At 38.2% G+C, this 27,979-nt stretch overlaps 1 protein-coding gene across 1 annotated transcript; it reads left to right on the plus strand.

Moving 5' to 3' along the window:
• Positions 1-27,979, plus strand: LOC150077462 (NACHT and WD repeat domain-containing protein 2-like). Its single transcript, XM_090385911.1, has 7 exons — positions 1-103; positions 4,103-4,191; positions 7,403-7,519; positions 12,083-12,286; positions 13,338-13,482; positions 18,412-18,637; positions 23,902-27,979. Exons 1-7 carry the CDS (start codon positions 1-3, stop codon positions 27,977-27,979), a joined length of 4,962 nt encoding a protein of 1,653 aa, XP_090242037.1.

The raw sequence follows: 27,979 nt of genomic DNA on the forward strand, positions 1-27,979 counted from the left end.
ATGGATGACGGAACACTGGATAACATTTTTGGAGGCTCCCTAGATAATTTGCCTGCTGTGGGAACGAAAATTGTTCGCATCTTCACCAGTTCTACTTTTACAGGTAAGTAATGTCAATATTCACTGCAATTCATACACAATATCGTTCGTGTACATTTAGATCCGGAGGAAAAGGAAAGGTAACAGAAAAAATAGTGACTACGACTGGTAGCCTTCCACCTTGGGGAAATGGTCTGGGTTCGAGTTCCGTTTAGAAAAGAGGAACTTTTATAGGTTTTTTTCATACTGTGGACAAGTTAGTCGCTCTTCTATGAAAGTTGCCTGGTCCTTTTTCTCCTGGAAACTCGGATGTCTCTTCCAGAAAGCAGGCAAAACGATCAAAAATATGCAATTACAAACCTTTTCTATATTGGTGCCGCATGGCCTTAACTGCCTTGACGCTTAATCTGAAACAAAACAAATCACTCCATAGTGTGTTTAATAAAGAAAATGATTTATAAAAAATAATTCAGCCTTTAAAACGGCTGCTTACAAAGAGTAAGTTTACGGCAGTTTACAAAGAGTTTTTTATGATGGTTTTCTTAATCTGTTAATTAACTTAGATTGAAAGACACAAATTCTAACTTTAATTTTTCTGACTGCCCTAAAGCGTCTGCGCGGGTAGCAGAGTGGTATCGTCCCCTTCCTCCCACACCGGATGGAAAAGTCTCGGGTTCGAATCCCATCGATGACGCTAGGAACTTTAATGGGCTTTTTCACTCCGTGGCTGAGTTAGTCGGTGTCAGTCGTAAGCAATAAGGTACCCCCTACCCCCCGGGAATTTCATCCAACAAAACAGTTAAATCGACCAGAGAACACACCCAATTTACAGACACAATACACATAGATATATGTAAGAGATTACCGGGTGACTTTAATAGTTTAGTCGTTTTTTTGTGTTTTTTTATTGTCATATAGTATGACGGAATTATTAAAATCGAGTTTCTGCTTCTTATCGTCCATCTCATCTGCCTTTTTTTTTTTTTTCTGTCTACAGTTCTCCCAATATTGAACAATATGCATTTTTCCCATAATTTCGTGTTCGATGTCAAAGAATTGATAGGTCTTTTGCAAAATTTTATCCGTGTTATTACCTAAAGCATTCTGACTTGTGCTTTTTGCTTACAGCACCGATACATGTATAAGCAAAAGAACAATAAATTGACATATGGTACATGAAAATCATTTTAAAAAACCAAACCATAATGCCTTTAAAACACAATTTTTTTTTAAAATAGCTTTAAAAATTATTTTACCGTTTAAGGATACACTTAACACATGTTGGAGGTCTCTACTTAGGCCCTCATATAACGGTTTCACTTTATGAGGTTTTCTAATGAGTACAGAGTACAGAGTATTTTTTGGGTCTAACGGCACCAGGGATTTACCCCATCTCCGCGTATGTTCTTTGTATCGAGGACAGTACGCTGTCAAGGCCAGAGGTTTAAAAGTGTGTGGATCATGTATTGTGTAATATGTTGTGCCCCTTGTTCCTCTGGCTTGTTAGCCGCCAGGCCCCAGATGGGACCTGTCGTTTACGTTCTCCGCCACGTGGAGGCCAGCCAGGTGTTCCCTTATAGTTTGCTCTGGCAGGTCCTACCACCTATTTTCCTGAGATTTCAGTGGCTAGGACCTAAAAAAAAAAAAGAAAAAAAAAAAGGGGGGGGGGTTTCTAATGAGGCGCATTTTCCAGGAATGTAATCCCCTTAAGTCCGAGGATCGCCTGTATATTATATCGTCTGTATATCAAGATGTGTGTTACCGCCAAAGCAACCAAGTGTGAGGAGTCAGTATATTGTGTTCCGTAATTGTATGTATTCATCAGTCGGCTTAACGGCAAAACTAGCATACCGCCAGGAATTCCTCAAGAATCAGGTAACCCGACTGCTGATTTTGTATGGTGGTTAAAGATCACGTGTAAGCCATTCGACAAATTGACTGAGGGGTCCAGAATTTATAGCTTCCCCACCGTGTCGATTTGCCATGCAACCTTTTTCCGAGACCAACTAACTCAGCCCCGTTGCGAAAAAAAGTCCACAAATTCCTGGCGTCATTGACGGGATTCAAACTTCGACTATTTATACCTGGGAGAACTGTGGTAATAATGACTGTGCGACCGGGAGGTGATGATTTAGGGCAATCTTTCATTCACTTGTGCCCTTAATTTGGTTTGGACGTGACTAAATATGATTTGGATATACGATCTCATAAGTCCCCTTTCCACTTTTTGATATAGCTACAAATGAGATCAATATGAAAACTATTTTAAATACGTACGCGAAATATATTTTCAGTATAGATATATTTTTGTGTTAAAAAAAAACACAAAAATGTGGAAACGTGAATCAGAATTCCTGCAAATATTTCTAGAGTGGCATACGAATTTGCGAATTTGAACCTTGAAGGTGGCTGTGAGTTTATCGCAGAAATTCTGATTCACGTTTCCACATTTTGAGAGCGTTAGATAAGAAAATATACTTCACGTATGAAAGCAGCAGCTTTCGCCGAAAGTCTGTTTATTAGCGCCGAGAAAATCCTTTATTGACTGTGTTCTAGAGTTCAATGTCCGTTTAAAAAAATAAGGGGGGGATGGAAACAGTTTTATTTGAAGAGCACACAGCTAAGAAAGACACCGGATTGTTCTGAAATCAATCCACTGTAGAATGAAGGCCTCTCCAGCAACTTTCCAGTTTCTTCTGTTTTATACCCACAATTTACTACCCACAATCTCATGAATTTCCTCTATCCATCTCCGCCGTTGTCTTCCAGGTTTTCTTCTAGCTCCTCTTGGGTACCATTCTGTTATTTTCTTAGTCCATCATGTCTTCGGGCTATGTGTCCTGCCCAAGACCATTTTAGTTCTATAGTTTTGATAATAATGTCTTTTACTTGAGTTTGCTGCCTAATCCATGTGTTTCTCTTCTTATCTAACAGTCTGATTCCCAATATAATTCGTTCTATTCTTTGCTGTGTAGTTCTCAGCTTCTCTTCCATTCTTTTGGTGAGTGCTCAAGTTTCACTTCCGTAAGTCATGGTGGGGAGTATACGTTGGTTCATTATTTTACGTTTCAGACAAACTGGAATATTGCTCCTCAGTATATGACTATATTTCCTGAATGCTATCCATTCAAAATTTATTATTCTCTTGACTTCCAGCCATTTATCATTATTACAGCGAATAACGTGTCCCAGATAAGTATATGACCCCACCGTTTCAGTTACTGCTCCTTCAATTGCTATGTCCCTTTCTGTGACATACATGTTCATGATTACTTTGTTTTAGCCATATTCATCTTTAGTACAAAATCCTTACTAACTGTTCATAACTGATTAAGATTTTCCTCTTAATGCTTTGGGATCGTGTTTTATGACCACAATGTCATCTGCAAATCATCGTAAATGGTTTAGGTACTCTCCATTCACATTGACTCCTTTCTTCCAGTCTAATCTTCTGAAAGCTTCCTCAAGGGCAGCAGTAAACAACTTCGGAGATATCGTGTCTCCTTGTCGAACTCCCTTCTCAGTTTTAAATTTGCTACTGTCTTTGTCTAGTCTAATAAATAAGGTAGCGTGCTAATATATTTTCTTCAAAATCATAATATATGGGGTATCTATGCCTTATTTTTACAGTGCCCGAAACATTGCCTTATGCTGTATGGAGTCAAATGCCTTTTCATAATCCACAAATGCCAGGCATAATGGTGTTCCGAAATATTGCGCCTTATAATTTATAAGATACATTTTTAAATATTAAATTTAAATTAGTTTAAATTCTTCAAATAGGTTCTCACTCAAGAATAGCACAACTAGTCCTTCCTGCAATTTAGGAGAAGCAGCTAAAACTTCAAACAATAGTCTGTGGTCGAACCAGGGCCTTCTCCTTCTTTATTCGTGCCTGTTCTTCTACAGAAGGCTGTTCTCCATAAACAAACTCTTCTCTTATATCTATTTACTTTTAAAAATTCGTTTATCAAGTAATGTCCTGCTATTGCAATATGACTTGTTCAGTATGAAGCATGGCTCAGTTTTTGTTCGTTAAAAATTCTCGTGTTCAACGTTTCAGATATGTCTCTTGAAAGAAATCGGTTGATGGAAGAAGTATATCCGAGACTGAAGGATTTTTGCAGGGAAAAATTCGGCCTCGAATTTCAGGCAAGTAAATGATGTAATTCTAAACTAATTAGTAAATACGTTATATAAAAATTTCCATTTATGCAGAGTAAACATATTTTGTCTTTCTTTTGATATGAACAGCTGCTCATTTTAAAAGAGAAAACAAAAAACATTTTAGGAATCCATATTAAACATAGTATTGGTAATCTTTATTGAGTAATAGTATATCATGCATATATACAGGTATATGCATATTTCAGAAGGCACAATTTGTCATATGTTGTAGGGGTGTCACAACAACGACGGAACCGGATTTCTCTCCTGTTAGCAAAAAACAAAGTGCGGTTACAGTGTGATCAAGCGGAGGATTGGAAAAACTGTGGTTGTTTTGACGAAATCCATTTACAACTTTTTCTCGCTGACGGAAAGACCAGAATATGGTGAAATAGCACGAATCGAATCCATGGACTCATTCTACCAGGTGTCAATAGAGGCTGGTGATGGCAGTGTAATGGTGTGGGAAGTGTTTTCGTTGTGCACAATGAGAGCTACTCATACCAGTAACATTTGGATGCCACGGATTATTGGAAATTGGTTTCGACCCAGCGTATCCCTTCATGATTGTGATGTATCCATCTGCGAATGGTACTGGCCGAAGTGGATTAATGGGCCATGTCAGGAATTGTACAGAACTGGTCCAGGAATGTGAGTGCATTCAGCCTACTGCGATGACCTCTCCAGTTATCTGGGGAGGTCATCTATATCTCAATCCAATTGAGCATCTGTGGAGTAAAGTGAAGCGAGCTCTTCGAAATAGATATCCGCAACCTTCACATTGCAACCTTCTCCTTCATATGTTGAAGGAGAAGGTTGCAATATACGACAACTATGGGAAGAAACTGTGGCAAAAATAGACTAGTGTTCCTATAGCAAGCGTTCAATGCCACGATGTGAAGCTAGCTAGTGTCAAGAGGTTTACGACCCGTAATGTAAACCAATACGTCGGCTTGCCACCAGAACAAGACCTGTTTCGTTTGCTCTCTATTATGGTTGTGCAGTTTGTCGTATGGCAATTTAAATAGACGGTGCACTCAAAACCGATCGGCAGCGATATAATTTTTAATTGCTGAATGGTAAAAACCACAGGAAATTTGATGTCTCAAAAACTGGAGCCTTAGCTTTGCAATATGCACTGGAAGCTTCCGCAGTCTCCAAAGATGGTGGATCGTCGAGACCAGATTTAGGCAGGAAATAAATAATTTTTCGTTGGTCAAAAGCGCTCGAAATATAGAAACTATAAGAATTAGTACCGTATTTATTAGTATCATATGCACCGTGCATTTTAACCTGGTCATTCGGCTAAGAATAACTGTTTATTCCCACCAGAGTCTCTTTCCTAAATATATATATATATATATTTTGGGGGGGGGGGGGGTTCTTTGGAAAAGAGAAACTTGGGTCTAAGTTCTTCTCTTTGGAAAAGAGAAACTTGGGTCTAAGTTTCTCTTTTCCAAACATAGGACTTCGTTCTCGTCCAATCATTGGTTAAACGAATTTTGCCGCAGTTATTTAGTAAGGCTGATAGTGCTTCGGGAAACGTGACTGGAGATAAACAAACCATGACACTTGTAAAAGAAATTGTATTACTAAGGAGGAACAGAATTCCAATGCAGCTTTGTCACAATTTTAATGTTGAAGTCAACATTAAAATTACCTCCACCTCAATTAGTTATTCGACTCTGTTTTCACAGAAGCCAAAGAACGAAATAAGGGTTACTGTATTCGTCTCACACCTTATATTTGGCGCAAAGCGAATGAATAATTCAATATTTCGGTCACAAGCACACTCCTGTGTTCGGTCATTTCGCCGTTGATAAACAGCACGCAGACGGGAGTGGTAAAATTCTCTGAAAGAACCGTAGGTCATTACTCGTATTTTGTGAATCTTCTCATACTGTTGGGTAGCACGCTAGAAACAGATATTCCTCTCCGCATGATAGTTGAGGAAAGTGAATTTGGATTAATGAATTAATTATTAATATGTTGGCGTTCTTCCCGATGCAGTTTTTTTTTAATCTTTTTATTTTATTTTTTTTTACAAATGGCTAGTATAGTAATGGACTTTATCGGTTCTAGTTACACGAAATTAGGTCATACTTTTTTCTTGTGTTTCAAAAACACGAATATTTTAGAAATAATATAATGAAATTCATTTAAAAAGTATCATAGTAAGGATGAACAATTTTCGATCGTCGTAATTAATTATTCAATATAAATATACATTATGCGTTTATACTCCGGGACGACCGAACGGTCAGAGGAGTTCACAAGATCGAAAGAATACAAGAAACGGCACCGTATTTAGTAGTCACGAGAAGTTCTCGGGGGAACGCAGAATTACTCTTTTAACAATTCTGAAAACAAGTATCACTATTTCAAGTCCTCTGTCTGGAGCACAGCAGACAAGTCAACGACTATTGCCACATGAAAAAACCAGTTAGCCATGAAGACGATTGCGTGTTTTGACCACACAACAGTTGACAGTGTTGTCCGGAAACACCCCATTAAAATTTCCAAGGAATGACTGAGGTTATCTGAGAACGTATAGAAAAGGTGTCACTAGTTATTTATTGGTTATTTACAATAACACGGAACAGGAGTCGAAATTTCTTGTTTGGAATATCAAATCGCCGGTCCCTCTTACCGGGGCACAAACCCAGTATTGTTTCTAGAAAATCTATACTACAAATATAGCACTCAACAATGGAACTTCTGAAACTGCATGAAGTCTGCAGTGTAATCTTCTGGCTGTTATCTCTAGTTTTCGCTAGACTCTCTTGTAATCTTAATTTGCTCCTACGATCCATTCGATGGAATCAACTTTACCAGTATCAAAGAGTACCTGATAGTTTTAAGAGTATATTGTCCATTAAATTATCTGAATACTCTATAGACGGAATTCATTTGTCTCTATACCAGATTGAAATAGCATATTTTACTTTTATCTAATGATGCAGTTAAACTGCTCAAGTAAGCGTTCATAAATGCGGATACCTCAATTTATAAAAAACAGTCTTATTCAACCCATAACTATAATATCTAAAATATCCCTTTTTGACTTAAATTGTGCAATTATGACAGCCCAGGTTACATTATATAATGAAGTAATATAGCTGTTCCTGTAATTTACATAGACTTTAAAACTTAAGGCAGTGCAATGAATTCACTTTTTTTTTTTTTTATTCCTTAGGTAGTAGATATGAGATGGGGAGTACGAGACGAGGCCACAGACGACCATATGACTACAGAGCTGTGCATGAAAGAAATAGAAAATTGCCAAAGATTATCGATGGGACCAAATTTTGTAGTAAGTTATCATATAACGTCTTTCATTATAGATAAAAACTGACGAAAATGCAAAATGTATAAAAAGTTTAATTTCCCTGCTAAAAGCCATTTCATTCCTCCCTTACAAGTACAGCTTTTAATATTTTATTTGCTTATCAAAGCTATTGCTGAATTCCTTGCAGTGTCAGTGTGTGAGCGCATGTTTAAAACGTAATAAATACCACACGAAATATGCGTTTCCTTAAATTTACTTTCAAAAGAATGACTTCAATTTAAATAACTAAAGAAAGGCAAGGTTTCATCAGTGAGCGTAGTGAGTTCGCGCATACAGATTGCTCCGTTTATAAGTGATCTAAAATGAAGGTAGCAAACTTCAATTGCGTGTTTCTTGCACGAACGACGTGCTTTGCTGTATCAATTCTCTGAAGAAAATACGTTAAAATGCGTGAGTAAGTTAAAATGTGTATAAACGACGTGCTTTGATTTTTAAATCGTCGCGTGGAAACTAACTTAGTTACCTGTGTGTCACGTGTACGAGTAGGTGTGATTTAACGCTATATATTTTTTAAAAACATATTTTTTGTCATGATATGGCTCTCTCGAGATCTTAGTATTGAATGCGATTATTTTAATTACATCCAATAACTTCTAAAATCGTGGAGTCGCTATATCTTGTGGACGTCTGTGTTTGTTAGGCGGTTCCTATGGTTCCCAACAAATCCGCGTTAAGTACTCTGTGATGTTGCATTACTTTTCAAAATCAGTCGATGTGTGTAGAGCGAGTTATGTGAGAAGTGTTTAGTTTGTGTTGTCGGGCTGCTCACTTAGTTACCGGGAGGCACGATCGCTGAAAGGATGAGCTAGAGAAAAGCTGAAAGTCACACATCAGGCCAAGGTGACCTGGCGTCAGAATAGCATAGGACTTCCAGAAGCATGAGATGGGATGCGGAGTAGAGATCGCACCAGGGCTTAAGAGTGATCTGAGTCAGCTTTATACCACAGGATCCCGCGTCAGGAAGAATTCAATATTAGTAGGAAAATATTTCGCCTGATTGTAGAGTGATCTCCTGGGACGAGTATATAGGACGCCTGTGAGTTGGAGCTGATCCTCTCTTGGAAGTTGATGTAGAGTTAGTAGACTTAGGCGATCGAAGCGGAATAGCAACCTGGAGTGCTGGTGCTATGGCGAGCTGGGCACCAGGAGGAGCATAGTAGTCTGGGATGGACATTGGTGACTGGGGAGCAGATTCAAGGTCGCGTAGAGAAAGCTGGTAAAGCCATCTTTTTTTGAACAGTGCACTCGCAAAGGAAGAGAAGGCCTGGAAAGCATCACAGTTCTAGAGGATTACGTGCTCTGGTTATAGAGAGAAAAGGCTGAGTGCAGTAAGCAGCTGGGTTCTTACATCGAGGTATATGTTACATTTCTGCATAATTTTGTTGCTCTCAACACGGTAGCAAGTGGTATCATTAGAAAGGGTGAGGTCCAAGAGCTTCTTTTTGATGAACCCATGGAGCATTGTTTATCAGTGTGTGCCACTGTAGGGATAAAGTACTTGGTGACGTTGTCTTTATCTGTGCCAGAAAGTCGTGTCTACCATACGGATGTAGCCTTTCCACTTTAACCACCTTGTCAAGATGGATGCAAACCCCAAAAAATTCTGTCTGCTGATATAGTTTGACCGCGTGGGACAGTCTGCAGAAAGCTACGTGGCTGTCAAGCGGTAACTGGCCCGAGACGACTTAGAGCGGTAACTCTAGTCATTTGCCATAGGTCACAAAAAATTAAAACTGCCTTGTATAGCAGACACGTGGTTCCTCCCTTGAGGAACCACGTGTCTGCCCGTTTACAAGAAAGGCCCCCAGTCCTTTCTTGTAAACCTGGCGAGCACCGCAATATACGCCTTGATTTATCCGCGACCATCTTAAAGAAATGATTGCTTGTCATCAAGAGTTATTCCCCAGGTACTTGACTGCATTTTGTCTGCGAATTGTGTCCAGATTACTGAAATATCCTTCAGTGATTTCCTTCGACTGGAGGAACCACGTCTACTCTTGATATGGATTTGCCGGCAAAACCTTGCTTTTTATATTTTTACTCTTTTTATTTTATTTTCTTTCATTTTCTTTCACTAACTTTCCGAGCATATAGCACAGTGGTTGTAATCGCCATTCTCTTCACACCAGGTAACTAGTCAGTCTTCGAATCCCGTCAATGACTCGAGAAACTTTTATGGGCTTTTATGCTCCGTGGCTTAGTTAGTCGGTCTCAAGTGTAGGCAAAAAGGTTGCCCCCACCCTCCTCTCGGAAACCGGGTTTCTCGTCCAGAAAAACAGGCAAATCGACCAGAGAGCACGCACTTTACGGGCATAATATACATGGACAATACAAATTTCACACCGTCCGAAATCTCGAACTGCAGAAGAAACAGGATGGTGTCAACAACTTGTGTGCATTTAATTTGGCAATTGCTTTCCAAATATTCCTTTTAATTTCACCGCAGGGTATGTGTAAAACTACACTGGTCGACAAAATTAACGTAGAAAACTTGGTTTAACTCGTGCATCTTGAGATGAAGCGGGACAAAATTTGATATGGTGGTGTACCATAGAACAGCGATGAAATGAAGAGACAGAGAAAATTCTCGGTCAGGTATAAGGGACAGTTATAGGGATTGTATAAGAATTACCAAAAATGTCACATTACAGAAGTCGATACAAGATGCTCGAAAATGTAGTCACATGACATCAGTTCGGCGTATAATTCCTTCCAATGGCTAAACAGACCTGACACCGGTGAACCATGCTCGATATAAGGGTGTCTGTAAGATTCAACAAATCCCATTCTTCCACCGGTGCAGACTTTAGCTCGCCAAGTGACTGAACAGATTTATCTGTCGACGTGCAATGCAACACCCAAAGCGTTCCACGCATGTTCGATCGGATTTAAGTCTCGTGATGGTGCTGGCCATGGCAGTCGTTGGATATCTTCAGTTTCAAGATATTCCTCCACCACGTGAGTGTAGTGCACGAAAGAAAATCTGGTCCAACCGCACATAGGGTTCGAGGATCTGTTCTCGGTACCTCTGCGCAGTTTTTGTACCGCCATAAAAAACATGAAGGGAATACGGCCCCACACGAGAACACAGACTACACCGTAAGTGCCCCTTTCTCTGATGTTGGAAGGACAGTACTGCATTCCTCGTTTTCTCCAGATGAAATAACCTCTACAATCTGTTTGTAGGTTCATCAGAGAATAGAACGGTACCCCATTTGTCAGGGCTCCGCGTCACATGTTCATGGTGCCGGTTTCGACGAGCTCTGCGGTGGTGAGGTCAAATCAGGTTGACAGACTGAGGTAAGGCCGGCATATTGATGATTAGGATGATAGAGGGCAGCGAACACCATCTGTCTTTGCCATAATTCACTTTGCACGTACAACTGGTTGTTCACTTCGTGTTCTTGTATTCCCATCTTCAGTAACAGTCGATAAGTACTGATGAATTCAGAAGAGTTGTGGGAGGTACAGTACTAACTATTCGCCAACCTGTAAAGTTCAGCAATCTCTCGGACTGTTGCTTTTGAGCCGTTTTCATTAAGAAACTCCCAGACCGTAATCATTTTATCATATCTAGCGAGCCAGCAATAGTTCAAGACTTTTCTGTATAAAGAAGAGAGTTTCCCACTGCTCGCTCTCTAGTGGAGTGCCTCATCAAAACATTTGGTTAGAGAAGTTGGCAAGAAACTTATTTTCATCCGTTAAGCTTGAGTCATTGTGATGCTATTAGTACTGTCGGTGGCATTTTTTTTCTATTCTGTAATAAGCAGTCGGATCCATATTGCTACGATTCGGTATTTTGCCTAACTATAACAGCTTGGTCTAATGGTTCAGAAAATGCTTGTAATATTAAAGAAAAACGTTTAATAAACTTCAGGCGGCTTCCCACTGGGTAAATTGGGTTTTGAATACAATAGAAAAATTACGAATATTGTATTTCAGAGAACTAATTTGGTTTACTATGCGATCGCACTGCAGCGCTGCTCCATTTTCATATTGTATATGGATTTATATTCATGCGGTGTTTGTGTTTATTTATTTATTTTTCATAAAATACAATTGAAGTAACTTCTAAACTTTAAAATTTAACCACCTTTTATATATATAGTTTTTATGTTTTGTATAAAATCCCTGAAAGACATTTCTTTACTTGTGCACTACGTACGCATCTACAATATCGAATTAATGCTAATATTCAATTAATCCCCCCCCCGGAATAAATTACGTAAATCATTTCATACTTGAAGTAAAGTACTTTCTGTTAATAATTTAAGTATTGTCCAGCCGAAACATTCACAGGTTTCGGCTAGATAGTAATTAAAAAAAATCATTAGATATAAAAGAAAACAAAATACTTCATCACAAAAATAAGCAAAGGACCAAGCATACTATATTGTATTAATATTACAAAAAATCTACTGTTAAAATGTTACAAAAACTGGCATATGATTATCATTTTGAATTTTTAAATACTGCATTTGAAAAATTCTAACTCCGCTATTATGGGGTTTTTTTTTTTTTTTTTAGGTATTTCTCGGTCAGAAGTATGGTTATCGTCCAATTCCTACTTTTATTGATGGTCAAGAATTCGTTAAGATGAAGAAGATGCTAGTTATCCTGGGGTGCGATATCAAAATTCTAGACATGTGGTACAAAGAGGACACTAATGCAATTCCTTCAGTATACATTTTACAGCCTATCAGCTCAATTCTAATAAATTTTAACAATAAAGTAAGTTTTTTAATAATTGTCTTATGTACATACTTGTCACAGCACCTTAGATTATAAGTGAACGTCGCCAGATTGCATATGAATATGTACATATATATAGGGTATTTCAGGGAACAAATGTAGGAGGGAACATTTGTAGGAGCATATTCTTCAAATAAACATAAGAAAATAGTTTCAAAATCTCAAAAGTCTTTTTCAGAGATATTAATCATAAATTACAAAGCCAAGTAATTAATTGGCTAGGTGCATGTTAAATACCAAAGCAACTAAGACTATGAGGTTGGTATATTGTCTGTAATTGCAAGTATTTTTCGGTCGGCTTGTATTTACTGGACGAAAAACCAGTTTCGGGAGAAAAAACCAGTTAACCCTCGATTGAGACCGACTAACTCTTCCATGTTGTGAACAAAGCTCAAAAATTCTTCGCGTAATGAGTAATTTGTGGTCTGTAATTCAGAAAAATGATAATTATGTCGGCTTATTACGACTGATAGCATGAGTGAAGTTCACTTCAATGTTTCAGACCGAAGAATGTTGAGAAGATCCGTATTCCTTCATACTTTTAAACCTACCCTATGTAATTCCTCGACGAATAACGTTCAAATTGGCTGTGCTGGTTTCCGCATAGGTGTAAAAATTCCTACTTCTAAAGTTTCATTTAGAAGTAGGAACTTCAAAAATTTTCATAAATTTTACTTATTTAGAGTTAAATACTTTTGATTATAGTGTTCAATTAAGAGATGAAAAATTTTATTACAGATTCGATACGGATAAATTTTATGAGCAATAAAACATAATATACGTTCCAAAATGGTACAAAAAAAATTAAATTTTTCTTAAATTTAATTCATTAATGTTTTTAAAAGAAAATTTGCTTATGTGAACTAATAATAAATCAATGAAAACCGATTTTTTTTTTCCTCTGAATCATCTCTTTTAAATAATTTTATTACTGCTACAATATGTTATTTTCATAAGTGTATTTAATTCTGCGAAAAAAATTCACTGTTGATTAAAAAGAAATATTTATCTTTTTCCCCTCTTTTTGTAGAGGATACCACGTCTGCAAATTCGGGACCAAAGAACTTGGTGGGATACTTTAGGAAAGCTGCAAATTTTGCTGAGAAGGGCTGCTCGGACACTTTATAACGTTCAACAGATGGATAAGGATGCTATGCACAACTACATGATGTCAGGTATTTTTATATGTATTTGTAAAATAAATTCGCTACGATAATCATTAAGGAATTTTATCAACAAGAAAAGCCGTATATGGAAATATGAGAGAAACGTTTCACAAGTAACTTGGCTTCTTAAGTAAATTGGTATTATTAAAAATTTCTTTTAATACAAGCGAAGAATGATTTATTGAATTCCAGGCAAGTGGAATTTCATGGCGGTCGAATAATTACTGCTACGATCACGCTTTTCTGTTTACGCTGATATTTTCTGACTTCAGCACAGATAAAACAAAATGAGCTACAACCAAATATTTTATAATTAAGGAATACAATTCTATCAAAATCCATCTATCAAAAATTTCCATCTCCATTTATCAAAATAGCCCGACCAAGTAGCCCTCGCTAAAGGAGACTTAGGCAGCAAGTGGCCTTCAGCCAGTCAGACAATGACAGCAGTTCGCTTCAGCTTTTACAGAATCATTCATACAGAAATTAAAATTTAAAGTTGCCTGCTAAAAGTCCGGCTCTTCCATAACCCGTATGATTGGAGAGCTTTCGGCGTCCTCTACACGATGATATCCATCAGAATGAGTAAGACACTAGATTTACCACTGAAATTTTTGTCATGTGTTCAAAAGGATATTCCTCACAGACTAAATTCGATGTTGTTCAGAATGAGGTTTTATGACGCAAGAGCAGTGACTATATTAGCTATTCAAATTCGATGTCAGATTTTTACTTGAAAAGATGGAAGAGGAACGTGCGACTCACAGATATATTCTAGATGTTTATCATACCTATAAACGTTTTTATTATTAACATCGTGCGTCTTATTGTGAAGTTTTTCAACCTTTTGTATGTTCGCTCATAACCGTGGTTTTGGTCTACCTGGGAAGGGAAATGATTCTTATGCATTACCAATTTTAAAATCCAAGTCAGATTCGTATATTGTTCTCTGAAGTGACTGGTGACAAAGGCCCAAATTTATGCAGCATTAAGAATTGCAGTCTATATAGAATAGTTTGTATCTTGGCCACCCGTTATAGGTAATTAAACCTCTTCAGAAAGTAATGTGTGGTCACAGAATCGGAATCAAAGAATCTTGGAGTCTACATCAATTTGAATCTAAGTTTAAAATTGAAGTAGACTCCCAGAGATTTTGTGGCTGGTGACCGAAGCCGTAATTTCTCTCAAACTGATGACTTGGCTATTTCACAGTTGAATTTTTGTTTCTGGAGAAGAAACCCGAGTTTTTCAGGAAATAAAACCATGCATGTGATATGACTAACTCGGCCAGGTTTGTGAAAAAAAAAAAAAAAAAAACTCTTCCCGGAAAGACAGAATTCGAACCCAGGCCTTTTCCACAGAATAACAGTGGATGAATACTGTGCTAACCAAAGCCCGTTTAAGATAAGGACAGAGGGGCTTCAGCCTCAGGCCCCGGCTGTGATGGGGCTGTGGTCACATATATTTGAGCAATCTTCTTTTCCCATTAAGATTGATGCTTGTTGGTTAGGATAGATAATCCTCCTATCCTCTACTTGGCCTTTTTCTACTATATTTGCCGATATGTCTAGTTCTTTAACATATTTGTCCACCTATCATTATCCATTCTATTTATGTTTTCTCATTCTTTTTTTATATTATGTGTCCATTCTTTAATAGGTTGTATTTTGTATTGTTTTCTAATTTTCCTCATTTTTAACTTTATCTCTTAGTGTTTTCATTTATGTGGTTTTATTTTTCACTCTTGTATCCCTTTTCTCAACTGCATATATTATTTTAGGTCTTACTGCCGTTTTATACTCGTATATTTTAATTTTTACATCCCGACTGATGTTTGGGTTGTTCCAAATTATATTATTTAACCCCCTGATATTCTACTCGCTTTCAGTGCTTGTGCTTTTACTTCTTCATGAGTTACTCCTGAAATATCTGAATTCCTAGGTAGTTAAATTTCATTATTCTTCTGTCATTTTCCCTTCTAATTCTAATTTACATATGGAATGCGTCTTTAACTATTTTTTAGCTCTTTGTTTTCCCTATTGATATGTCCATGCTATACTCTTTTGCTTTTTTATTAAAATGATGTAGCTTTCTTTACAACTTGTTTTCGTTTTCTGCCATTAATACTTCATCTGCATAGCAGATTATATTTAACTTTTTATATTTATTCTAATTCCTTTATTACTACATTTACTTCATTAATTAATTCATCCATTATCAAGCTGAAGAGATAAACTGAACAAGTCTTGTTCCTTTAGTTATTATTTTATTCATTTATTTTTTTTTTTTTTATTTATTTTTTTTTTTTATATTTCCTTGATCTGTTTTGATTATGCAATTAGTGTGTCTGAAAATCGGTCTATTATTCTCTAATGATGTTTCTATAATTTGCTTTATTTTAAATATTGCATCTATGCATGATCTATTTTTCCTAAGGGCACAAAATTGATCTCGATTCGACAGTGTCTGAATGAATTCTGCCGCCAACTTCGAAGGAGAGAATTCTCTGACAGTCGATTTATCGGAGATGTGAAGACACTAGCATGAGCCTTTAGGTTATTATCAATGCCAGAAGTTATTGTAGATGGGGTGGCTGTTCAGGAAATTTTGTTAGTAGTTTAACGCCATCTTCATGTGCTGTATAACACAGGTCCAGGGCTAGCCATGTTCACTGGATAGATTAGGTAGATTATTGGGAGTAAACTGGATAGATTATGTAGATTATGATAGTAAAAGGACTAAGCATAATATAGCGATGTAGTCCATCCAGTAGGATGGTTCGATGAAAAGAAAATTCAGACTAATCTCTTAAGGCGGTAATTATTCTCTTAAGGAGCTAAGCTGAAAATGGTGGGATTAATGACTTTATTAATTATTGCTCAAGCATTGGTGAACTGGTTTCTGCCTTGAATGGGTCTTGGAGTCTTCCATTAGCCACGGTTTAGTTTGATTTTAAAATAATATGAATAGTCTGGTGTAAAAAAAGCTGTAGTCCTTGGCGAGATCGGAGTCGTTTTGGCAGATGAATATAAAGGAAAACATGATTTTGTCAAATAATTACTTATTCAGTCTGGAAATGAGCAGTAAGTTAAGCCGGTAACTACCAGTGGTTGAGCCATCACTGATGACGTTTAGGTCCTGGACAACGATGGCTTAACAAACAGGTAATCTAGATCTGAGGGAAAGTTAAATTTTCTATTTATACTCCGGCACGACAACCAAGTCAGTAGAGTTTACAATAAATCGCGAATACAAATATTTATCGTATTTAGTAGTCACGGGCTTGAACCCCGGTCCCCTCAAGGAACGCGTGCTGTGCACTCTCGCTCCTGACCACTTGGCTACGTCAGGCATATCTCCGTTAAATTGGTATCTAGCATAATATGAGATCTGTTGTTTATCCAGCTCAAGACTTCTGATTGTTGGGGCATGTAGTGTTGTGAAATATAGATTACTCCAAGATCTCTTAAGGATGCATTACATTTCACTCTGATAATCAACGACAGATGGAGCAGGTGATTATCAAATGCATCGTGGTCAAGATGTTTGTTAATCGTGGTCAAGATTGTTTATTAACAGGGTTACCCTGTTTTCTGGAGTGCTTGAATTGAAGAATGTATACAGTCAGCATGACACCCGTTATTGACGCTTGGTTGTAGTCGAGTCATGTTTATGATAGACATAATATATCCGTAACTTGATACAAAAGCAGCTGTTTCAGGGTGCTGATGACAATCGCTTCAGTTGATTCACTATTATTTCAGTATTTGTACGAGGTTCGTACAAATACTGAATTTTTTTTTTTTTTTATATTTCCTTGATCTGTTTTGATTATGCAATTAGTGTGTCTGAAAATCGGTCTATTATTCTCTAATGATGTTTCTATAATTTGCTTTATTTTAAATATTGCATCTATGCATGATGAGCAGTAAGTTAAGTTAATTTTAACTTAACTTACTGCCGAGTAATTGGAACTTTATTTTTGATAAACTTTTCCACAACAGTTTATGCACTTACCCGATCCTTACACTAGATTTTTTAAACTTTTTTTTTTTTTTAACAAAGTTTAAGCAACAGTTTTCTTTCCGGAACGATGTAGGAGCAGTTTCCTGCCATCAGAAATGATACATAAAGTCATTATATCACTATATACTATTACTTTTAATTGCTACCGGTTCTTATGGTCAAGGCATGTAGTAAACATCCATTTCTTAAAGAACCAGTTTTAATGGTCATATCTCCTTAAGTTTTGCTTTTGTTCATATTGTTATTGGGCAATATTTCGAAATATACTGTTTAATTTGCATTTCCTGTGATAAGATATATGGATTATGCAAACATATGGTATTTTGTAAGCACGTCTACTTCACCTCTGACTATTTAAAATTCTGCTGCACTACAAATGTGTAATTGATTAATTTTTTTCCTCCAATCTACTACAATGGCAGGGTCTGTCAGATGGGTTTTCCTTCTCCTGGGTTATCGTGCACACTGCTTCACCCACACCTGAAATGTCTTTTCCAATTTTTCAGTCTCATAATGGCAGTCCACCCCATATACAATTTCATCTCCTCTTGGATTTGTTTTACTTCTTTGCCTTGCAAATAAATAAATTTTATAACAGATCGGATCTGAACCTTCTCCAGTATACCACCTCTCCCTATACGTTTCTCGTTCAGTAACCGATGCATCTAAAAAAAAAAAATAAATTATCTGCTTATCTTGCTTTCTGCTTAGCACCGACTCTTATTAGCAGTATATTTCTGAATTACATCTACTGGATGCTGCATTCTTTTCCATCGAAATTTAAAACTTAGTCGTAGATTAATTTCATGTGTTTTATCTCTGATGTTTCAGTATAAAAAACTAAATAGCCAAGTAGCAAAATATTTGATTTTTTTTCTCCTTTTCTAAAAAAAAAATTTCTTTTTTATACAGTGACAGAACGGGAGGTCATCAAAGGTATTCTTAATGAGTCTAATACCAGAAACCATTGCTTAGCATACGTTAGAAACATCAACAACATCAGCATGACTTACCTTCAGTCAGCAGCTAAGTTTATTGATATCGCAAATCGTGCCGTAGACACTGAGGCCCAGGAATTGCTAGCTGATCTTCGAGACATACGATTGCCTGGAAAGATGCGGTATCCAAATTTCGCCAAGTGAGTAGCTATTGTGAGTGATAGTTTCAACCATTTTCCTTACATATTTACCCCTCGAAAGTTCCACCTTGGTACACAAAATACAGTGCAAATACTGCCCTACCATTAACATCCAGACACCCCTCCGTTGATAGTTGGTCATGGCCTGTCCAAGCACCACTTGTAAGACACAATGATAAATATGTTCATAAGCCTTCTAGCAGGTAGTATGATTGTGACGGCAACGTACCGCAAAGATTCTTAGGCCTGCCACTGGCGATGTAATCTGAAAAGGAAAAATTTTGTGTTGGGGCAGGCGAGCCCTGCTAGGAATCGTCCGCTCGGAATGCAGGTCGACGTTGTCTCACCGCGCGCGCGCCGCACACACACAATACCCTCTCAATGAGACAATTGGAACACATTTCAGCATCAGTACAATGCACAGGACGCTGCACGATATGGAGCATCCACAATCTACTAATCACCCCGAGCAATGACAGACGCCGTCTAGCTGGATGTAAGCCCGCCGTACTTCGACTGTACACCAATGGAAAGCCGTGCTTTGGAGTGACGAGTTACGGTGCATGATCTACGAGCCTGATGGTCGTGCTCGTGCTTGTGTGTGGCTGATAACAGAGTTTGGCGGAAGCAGCGTGATGGTCTGGGACACCGTTTGGCGTGGGACCATTGGTCGTTTTTGGACAAAATCCATGAATAGTGAGGTCTATCTAGAGTCTAGACGAACTGGGGTCTGCGCGTGTAGCACAGTGGTATCGTCACCGTCCTCTCCACACTGGGTGGGAAAGGCACGGATTCGAATCGCATCGATGACGCGAGGAACTTTAATGGGCTTTTTTCAATCCGTGGCTGAGTTAATCGGTCTGAGGCATAGATAGCAAGGTTTTTTCCCCAGGCAACTCGGGTTTTTCGTCCAGCAAAACAGGCAAATCGACCATAGAACATACGCAATTTACAGACATAATGCACGGCAGATGAATTTAATTATTCGGGTGGATAAAATTTTTTTTTTTTTTAGTAGACGATCTGGATGTAGTAGATGCTGCAGGATATGATACTTCACAATGGATCGTGTGTTCAACGGATCGTCTGGCAGTTTATAGTCCTGCTTCAGTTTTTGCATAGCGGATATCATTGTGTTACGGGTAAGGAGATCTACAGACTGTGTTCTTGAGGAAGATTTTGTCCATAACTTTGTTTATAATGCACCACAATATGAGTGTTGCACAATTTTTTTTTTTTTTTTTTTTTTTTTGTGTGACATTAAGTAAACCTAATGGTCCTTGATCTGTATGTAGTAAATATATCCGAGAAGCAGCTTGAGGAGTTGCTTGGACTTTATTTGGATTCTGTGAACTCGGTAATGTAATTTCTGATCAGGATCAGAAATTATTTTATTTTTTTATTGGCTTTTTTTTTGAATTATTTGGTATACACACTGCAGGGTTGCCAAAGTTTGACAGGGGCCGCCTAATATAATAAAAAAAGACGTCCTGGACAAAAATGCTTTACCCTCGTTGAGGCAGCACGTCAGGGAAGACCCATACTTGTATCAATAGGACCATGCTCCATGTCTTACTTTGCGCATTGTGATGGACTGGTTGAAGACATGAACGTTGAAAAGTTGGTCAATTGAGGTCAGCCCACAGCACTGACCTCAATCTTACAGCGAGCTTCTGGGATAAACTGTATCATCGGATGCGTGTGAGGAGAAACCGCCCAAAAAAACATACTGAACTAGTTGCTGCTTTGAAGGCCGAATGGTGGAAAATATCGGAGGATACTTGCAAAACCCTGAGGGAGAGTTTTTCTACAGAGATTAAAGGCTAAAGGTTTCAGCAGACATTAATAGTTTTCTTTTAAATAAAGGTTATTTTTATATATGCAAGCGTTCTGATATTAATGGTAGGATAGTGTATACACCGAAGGTAATCCAGTGGTGAATCACTACGAGCTCTACTTCTGGTACCCTATAATTTATATGTCATTTTCTTCTTTCCTTTTGGCCTCCGCTGTGGTGCAGTGCACCACAGGATGATACTCCACTGAGGTAGCCTGTCAAGATTTTACTAAATCGCTTCTTTGAATTTAGGTTATTCCTTATTTGTTTTTTTAAATTTAAAAGAATGACATGTAAGGTTATGTACAACAATTAACACAAACATTCATGTATGTGAATGGGTGAGCAGGCCTACATAAGTTTCTTCTAAATTCGCTTCCCATCCACTCATACGTCTAGCCCCAACCTATGACTAGACGTATTTATAGTATTTCATTATAACTGTTTTTAGCAGCGAAGACTATGGATAACTTGAGTTATCAATTTGCTGTGCACATTTTCCTCGAACGTAGACCACAGCCAGCTGGAAGCTCTCTTCCCTAATAAGTAAAGGAGAAATTTATTCGGGTAACTTGTTGAGTGCAACCGGTAAGCCATCCGTCGATGTACACTCCAAACAGGGAAACGTTCCTATTGTCCCAACTAGAAGTACTCTCTTCGGGTCTGGAGACTGGAACCGAATTCTTATCTTTCCACTCTAAGCAGGGGAATACGCAAAATTTTCTAAAAAATCGAAGAGGTAAATGATAAAGTGTGGTGGCAAGGTTTATCATGCAGCCAGCAGCTTCCGCAGCCTGCGTTTCTTCATTGAAAACTTCTTAACAAATTTTGACTGCTATCTGTTCGCCCTTGCATTTTTCCACGACCATAATTAAACTGTTAATAAGTTTGGAATAGGAAATTTGGCTAAAGTATATAAGAAATGAAAAGATAAAAAGCGTGCACATCAGAGTTCTGACGTTACCAATGTCTCACAGAGCGTGTTACAGTGCTAACAGCACGTTGTCCTTTTACTTTTGCTTGGATTTTGTCTTATTTTCTTTTGATGGGGATGGGAGGATAAAAGTATAAATTGTTCCGTAAATTTCAGGAATTTAGCTTCCCAGTCAGTTTTCAATTTGTTTTTGATGATAGAAAATAAATTTGAACGAATTGAAGACAGTTTATCGTCCAGTGCGCATGACAATGGAAATTAATCGATGTTGCTTCTCACTGATCACGTTAATTACATGCTAAAAAAATTCTTTTTTAAATTTATTTCTAAAATAAAACTTTTTAAGGACATTACCTATCAGTTATAATGACTCAGAGGAAGATTACTCGCAGCACATTGTGCACTATATTCCAAGAGTATAGTAATGTGCTTCGAGTTACAAGTGCCATCCAAAAGTTTCCTTTACCCATAGCCCTGGTAACACGAATAATGTATGGAACTCTGATACTAGATGGTGATTGTGTATATCCACTGTGCGTAGTCTAACACCAACTTCAACCCCCGTCAGTGGTGAACCTAGAAATTTTGTCAGGATTGGGGGAAGGGACTGTTACGTTTACATTGGCAACTTTTACGACGTCAACGCATGCTAATACTTTTATATAACGTAAACAGAGTGTTCTTGGTGGGTTTTATTCCCTCAATATTCCCCTTGGGTGTGTCCATCTCTTACGCGCATCCGAGTAAGATTTCTTTGAGTGCCATTACGATTTTGTTTTTCTAGAGTGCTAGATTTCAAAGAACAACTAGAACAAGAATGAGATTGCCTCAATTTCTGTTAGGAGATCAGACTTGGAAAAACAGTTTCTGAAACACAGGAAATGGATAGTAATTTGGAGAGCACGCAATCAATATCAAAATGCAAGTTTCTGAATGGTTTCCCAGAAATTTCTTAGTATTTGCAAATTGTAAAAATGGGCTAACGGCTATTGCAGATACAAAAAAAATCGCCATATCATATAAAGGGATTCCTTGCGAACTGCGTGTATTCTATAATCGGTTTACCAGTTTCATGGACGAAAACCAGAGTTTCCGTAGGTTCTATAACGTCCAAAAGGTATTCAATTAGAATGTGATTTGATTTCTGGGCTGGAAATGACTGGTTCACCATATTATTCTCCTCAAACTACTGTTGGTGCTTTGTGATAGGTCGTTGCACGCAAATAGAAATAAAACCTCTCTTCCAAGAAATTGTCATAATGTAAGTAAGGCAGAATTGATAGCATTGTCATAATAGACAGTTGCATTCTTAGTTATATATGAGAACTAGTGGGCAAAGCCCCAACCAGTAAAGACGGTCCATATCATCATACTATAGCTACTGAACATTATTATTGATGCAATACAATATGTGAAATCGGTTTATTTTGCATGTAGAGAAGGTCATACTCCATGCCTAGGTACATCCAGGACTGTTTAACGTGATTCATCACCCTATATCCTGTTCTCCATATGCTGTATCGACTATTTCTGTTCTGTACATCAAGATATGCAGTAACATGCAAATTTTTGTGCACGGCTATTCTACAAAGAACATTGAATGAGGCAGTGCAAGAGATAATGAAACACCTTGTACAGAAATTATCGAATTGCAGAATTTCTAGACAATTTGAATTTCAAGGTTGCTGAAAGATGGCTTTGCTAACCAGAGCTGCATGTCCATGGTAACCCAATTCTATAAAGTGTTTTTCTGTGGGCTGTTGATCCTGCACTAATATCAGTTGTGCCAATTGTCTCTCCATTCAGCTCATTAAGAGTACCTTCGTGACTTTTCATTATCTGTTTTGCATGATCTGGGGTCATTAATTGTGATCTAATAGGACACCACAGTTGATTTCGGATATCCCACTTTTTTGCTACGTGGCTAATGAAGTATATGGCAACTTATTGTCACACCTTTTTTGAAGGAAAGCAGGCCCTCTTCTCGCCCCATTCTGTTCGATATATCTTTCATTCAATTTGCATGTTTTTTTTTTGTTTTTTTTTATCGTACTTTTAATTAGTATTAGTATTACTAGCTGCCATGTGACCTCTGGACTTAAAGGTTACTTCCCAGTGTCTAGGTGTCTCAATTTGTAGGATAATGCATGTCATGATCTGCAAGAACAATTTCATAGTGACCCCACCCTCCTTTCAAATGCCATCGTAGAAGGTGACACATAGGTACACGACTATTCTACAAAGAACATCGAATGAGGCAGTGCAAGAGATAACGAAAAACCTTGTACAGAAATTATCGAATTGCAGAATTTCTAGACAATTTGTTTCCATTTGAAGTTGTTAGGGAGAACAACTTCAAATGGAAACATCATTAAACAGCTTCCTAGTTGCGACTTTTGAAATTATTTGAAAAAAAAAACTACTCTTGTAGATTATTTTAAATTAAGATTGTCCTTAGTCTAATAAGTTTTATTTCTCTTCTCTTCTGAATAGGTTCGAAGTGGAATGGCAAGACAAAGATGGGTTGACACCTATGGCTCATGAAGAATACCTACGTACGTTTGCTATTCATTTCTACAAACATATCAAGAAACTTGTTGACCGTGCCATGCGAAGAGCTTACTTAACTATGCAGACGCCGCTTGTGACAGAAATACTTCAACATCTGCATGCCTGCAATAATGCGGTACATATCTTCCAAGGGCGTCAAAAGGAAGTGGACAGAGTTCGCGATTATATTCAGAGTGACTCAAAACAGCCGTTTGTTATTTACGGTGTACGAGGCTGTGGAAAAACATCGCTGCTGGCTAAAGCTGCTAGTATGGTATCTTCATGGTTTTCGGCCAACAAGCCTATTGTCGTCATGCGTTTCATTGGCATCACACCCGAAAGCTCCACGGTCATACCAATGTTGACTGGCGTCTGTCGCCAGATCGCTTACAATTACAACCTCGACTGGCACTACGCACCGGACGACCTCATGCCCCTGGCTAGCTATCTGAAAAGGCTTCTCTCAAGTGCGACTGAAGAACACCCACTGTATATATTTCTAGACGCCGTAGATCAGTTGTCAGGATCTAAAGGAAGCCGACTGGTATCCTGGATACCAACCTCGCTCCCAGAGAACGTGAAAATAATAATCACAGTTGATTCCGAAGAAGAAGAAAATACATATTTTCACCTTCTTCATAAAATGGTTGAAAATAACGAGCAGTTCCTAGAAATAAAGTTGTTAAGTCAGGAGCTGGCCATTCGTATTCTGAAGACATGGATGACAAATGCCAGTAGAGGGCTGACTGAATATCAGTGGCAAATAACACGCAAAGCAATTTCCAGTTGTAGTCTAGCCATTTTTGTAAAATTGGTGTATACCGAAATTCTTCGGTGGAAGTCCTACACTCCTGCTAAAGATACACGGCTTGCATCAAACTTAATAGATGGCATTATGACTTTCTTCGAAAGAGTAGAAATTCAGCATGGAAAAGCTCTAGTGTCTCATGCCTTTGCATACATCACAGCATCCAGGAATGGAATTAGTGAGAATGAACTAGAGGATCTGCTTTCACTTGACGATTATGTGCTCGACGACGTCTTTCAATACCATCTTCCACCGGTCAGGCGTATTCCTCCTCTCCTTTGGACTCGCATTCGTAATGATATACCTGGATATTTAGCAGAACGCGAAGCTGACGGAATTACTGTGCTCAATTGGTATCACAGACAGTTTCGAGATGCGGCTAAAGAGAGATACCTGAAAAATCTAAATTCCGTGTTTCATTTTCATTCCAGCATCGCAGACTACTATTTAGGAATATGGGGTGGTGGTACACCTAAACCTTTCACCTATACTCCTGTCCAGCGAGAGCGCTTCTCGATAATTCAGAAGGAGGGGGAGGCCGATCGTAAAGTTCCTTCACAGCCATTAGTATTTACTAGTAGTAGTGGGGTCAGATATAATTTAAGGAGGTTTAATGAGTTACCGTTCCATTTAATCCGTGCAAAACGCTTCACCGATCTCTTTGATGAAGTACTGTTTAATTATGTGTGGCTCTATCATAAACTGTGCTGCAGCCCTTTGCAGGCCATCCTTGCAGATTATGAGGATGCTCGAGAACATTTAACGGAAAGGGAATCAGTGAGAGAAGTGACTCTGGTAGCAGATTCTCTCCGCCTAGGAAGTTCAGTTCTAGTCGAATATCCTCAGATGATAGCTACTCAAATTGTTGCTCGACTTTTGCCTGTTAAAGGTCTTCATTCTAATATCAGCAGTCTTATCCGCCAGTGTGATGAGAAAGGACCTAAGAACTGTGGCTTAATACCAGCTTATCATTGTTTACATACACCAGGAGGTCCTTTGAAATATTCAGTTGAAGATCATCAGTTTGGAGTCTTTGGTTTTGCAATCACTTCTGACTGTCGACATTTTCTGTCAGTATCTAACAGATTTATAATGTGTGACCTCTCAACATCAGATATTACGCAAGACATAAATCCTGACATTAGTGGCATTATGCTAGCAGTGGTTCTCAGCCCAGATGACAAATATGCTGTCTCATACACAAATTATAATGTCATCATCATTCTTAATGTTCTCACAGAAACAGTTTTTAAAATGTCTTCAGATAGCTCCTTAGGACCCATAGGAGGAATAACTATATCAGTATCATTATTCGTCGCATGGTATGATAGGAAAGTTCTTACATACTCAACGTCTACAGGCAATGAAGTAAATTCTTTAACCATCAGTGAAGAAGAATACTCTGTGTTGTTTGTGATTTTCTCCGGTCCTTCAGAATATCATTTGGCACTGCGAACCTCCAAAAAGAATGACTGCAGTCAAGTGCTTCGAACAATTGTAGATGGAAAAAATTTTCCAGACTTGGAAATCTGCGGTGGATTAGCTCTGACCGCTGAGCGAGAAAACGCATACATTGTAAAACGTTGTGAAAATGGTCATAACGTGTCGCTATACACAAGAACAACTAATGCTTGGGTATTCGAGAAAATAATTTTGGCATGGGCAGATGAAGTGTTAGCTCTTACACTGTCTTTATCCGAGAAGTACTTGATTGCGACAATAAAAGCAGGATTCCTTGTGTGGAGGATATCTAACTGGCATCTGTATCATTTACATCTTACGTATGGAGTCAGAAATATCTCTATTAAACCTTTACAGTCCCAAAGTTCTGTGGAGGTGACAACATGCAACCAGTACGTGATTGGTGGTGTGAGAAAGGACCTGTATATTTGGACGATGAATAGCGGTAGTCCTCTGAAAGTCTTTCCTGCTCATCACGGACGTATACTGCAGATGGTGGCATTAACAATTGATGACGTTAGTGTTATTGCAACTTCTTCAATCGATCACACAGTTAGAGTATGGACAGTAAGCAATCTGTTTGAGCTATCCTATGTAATTGATCGCCAAGAATTACCAATCGATTCAATTAGCATAGACAAAACAAATTCTACTGCAGCTACTGTCACACGGAACTCTGTTGGCATATGGGATGTGTCAACTGGAAAGCTTCTGGCTAAACTTGCTGACAATCCTGTAGGATCAATTATTACTCAAGCTCTTATTACTTCAAGTGGTAAATACATCATTAGTATCGAATGTGGTGTATTCTTGGTCTGGTGTATAGAAAATAAAGCTGTCATTTTTCGAGAGGAACATAAGAAAGTGTGCCAGTTATTACTGACCCAAGATGATGCTATAGCAATCATAGTTTGTCACGAGAAACAACGAGAAGCCACTTGTTTTGGATGGACAGTTCCTGCCGGCAGAAAACTATATTCTATCAGCTTTCCACTCTTTAAGCTGCGCTCAGTTGTGGTTACTAACAATAGCGAGTATTTAGTTATTCCAATTCTAGAAAATGGAAATGAAAAGTTACAGATACACTTAAGCAGGGACGGAACTCTTCTTCACCGTATTAACCTGAATCCCGATGAAGTAGTTGGCTATATCGATTTAGTGTTGTTTCCTGCCAAAACTCCCTGTGTAGCTGTGCTATGTAAACAAATTAGCCATGTTTTCGATATTGTTTCTAAATTAAAAGTGAAAACACTTTCGAGGTGGCACGGAAACACAACTTGCAACGGAAAGCTTGGTCTCTATTCTCCTCCAGGGGGCGGGCTCGAACTTCTTGATCTTCATCGCAATCGCACGCTTCGGACACTGTTAAGAAAAACACCAGAAGGAGTATTCAGTGTCAAAGCGATGTTTACTCCCACTGATAACTACGTTGTCTATTACCATAGTGGTCGTAATTCCATAAGGCTATTTAGGGTTATAGATGGAAAAATGATAGCGAATTACCGGTTGCCAGCGAAAGTTCAAGCGATTACTTGCAGTCCTGATGGTTCTTCCATAGCAGTGGGAGGAATCGATGGAAGCTTTATTATGTTACTGATCGTTGATCCTGACCAACCCGAAACTATCCGTAAATTAGAAGAACTGCCTAGTCGATCAAAGGAAGGAGAGGCAATAAAAGCATTTAAAAAAGCTGGAATGTTAGTGAAAAACGTCTTTTTAAGTGCGCCAAGACAAGATCATTCTGAGAAATAG

This window comes from Mastigoproctus giganteus, chromosome 12 (assembly GCF_048544385.1).
Source record: "Mastigoproctus giganteus isolate SK-2022 chromosome 12, ASM4854438v1, whole genome shotgun sequence".
NCBI lineage: Eukaryota > Metazoa > Arthropoda > Arachnida > Uropygi > Thelyphonidae > Mastigoproctus > Mastigoproctus giganteus.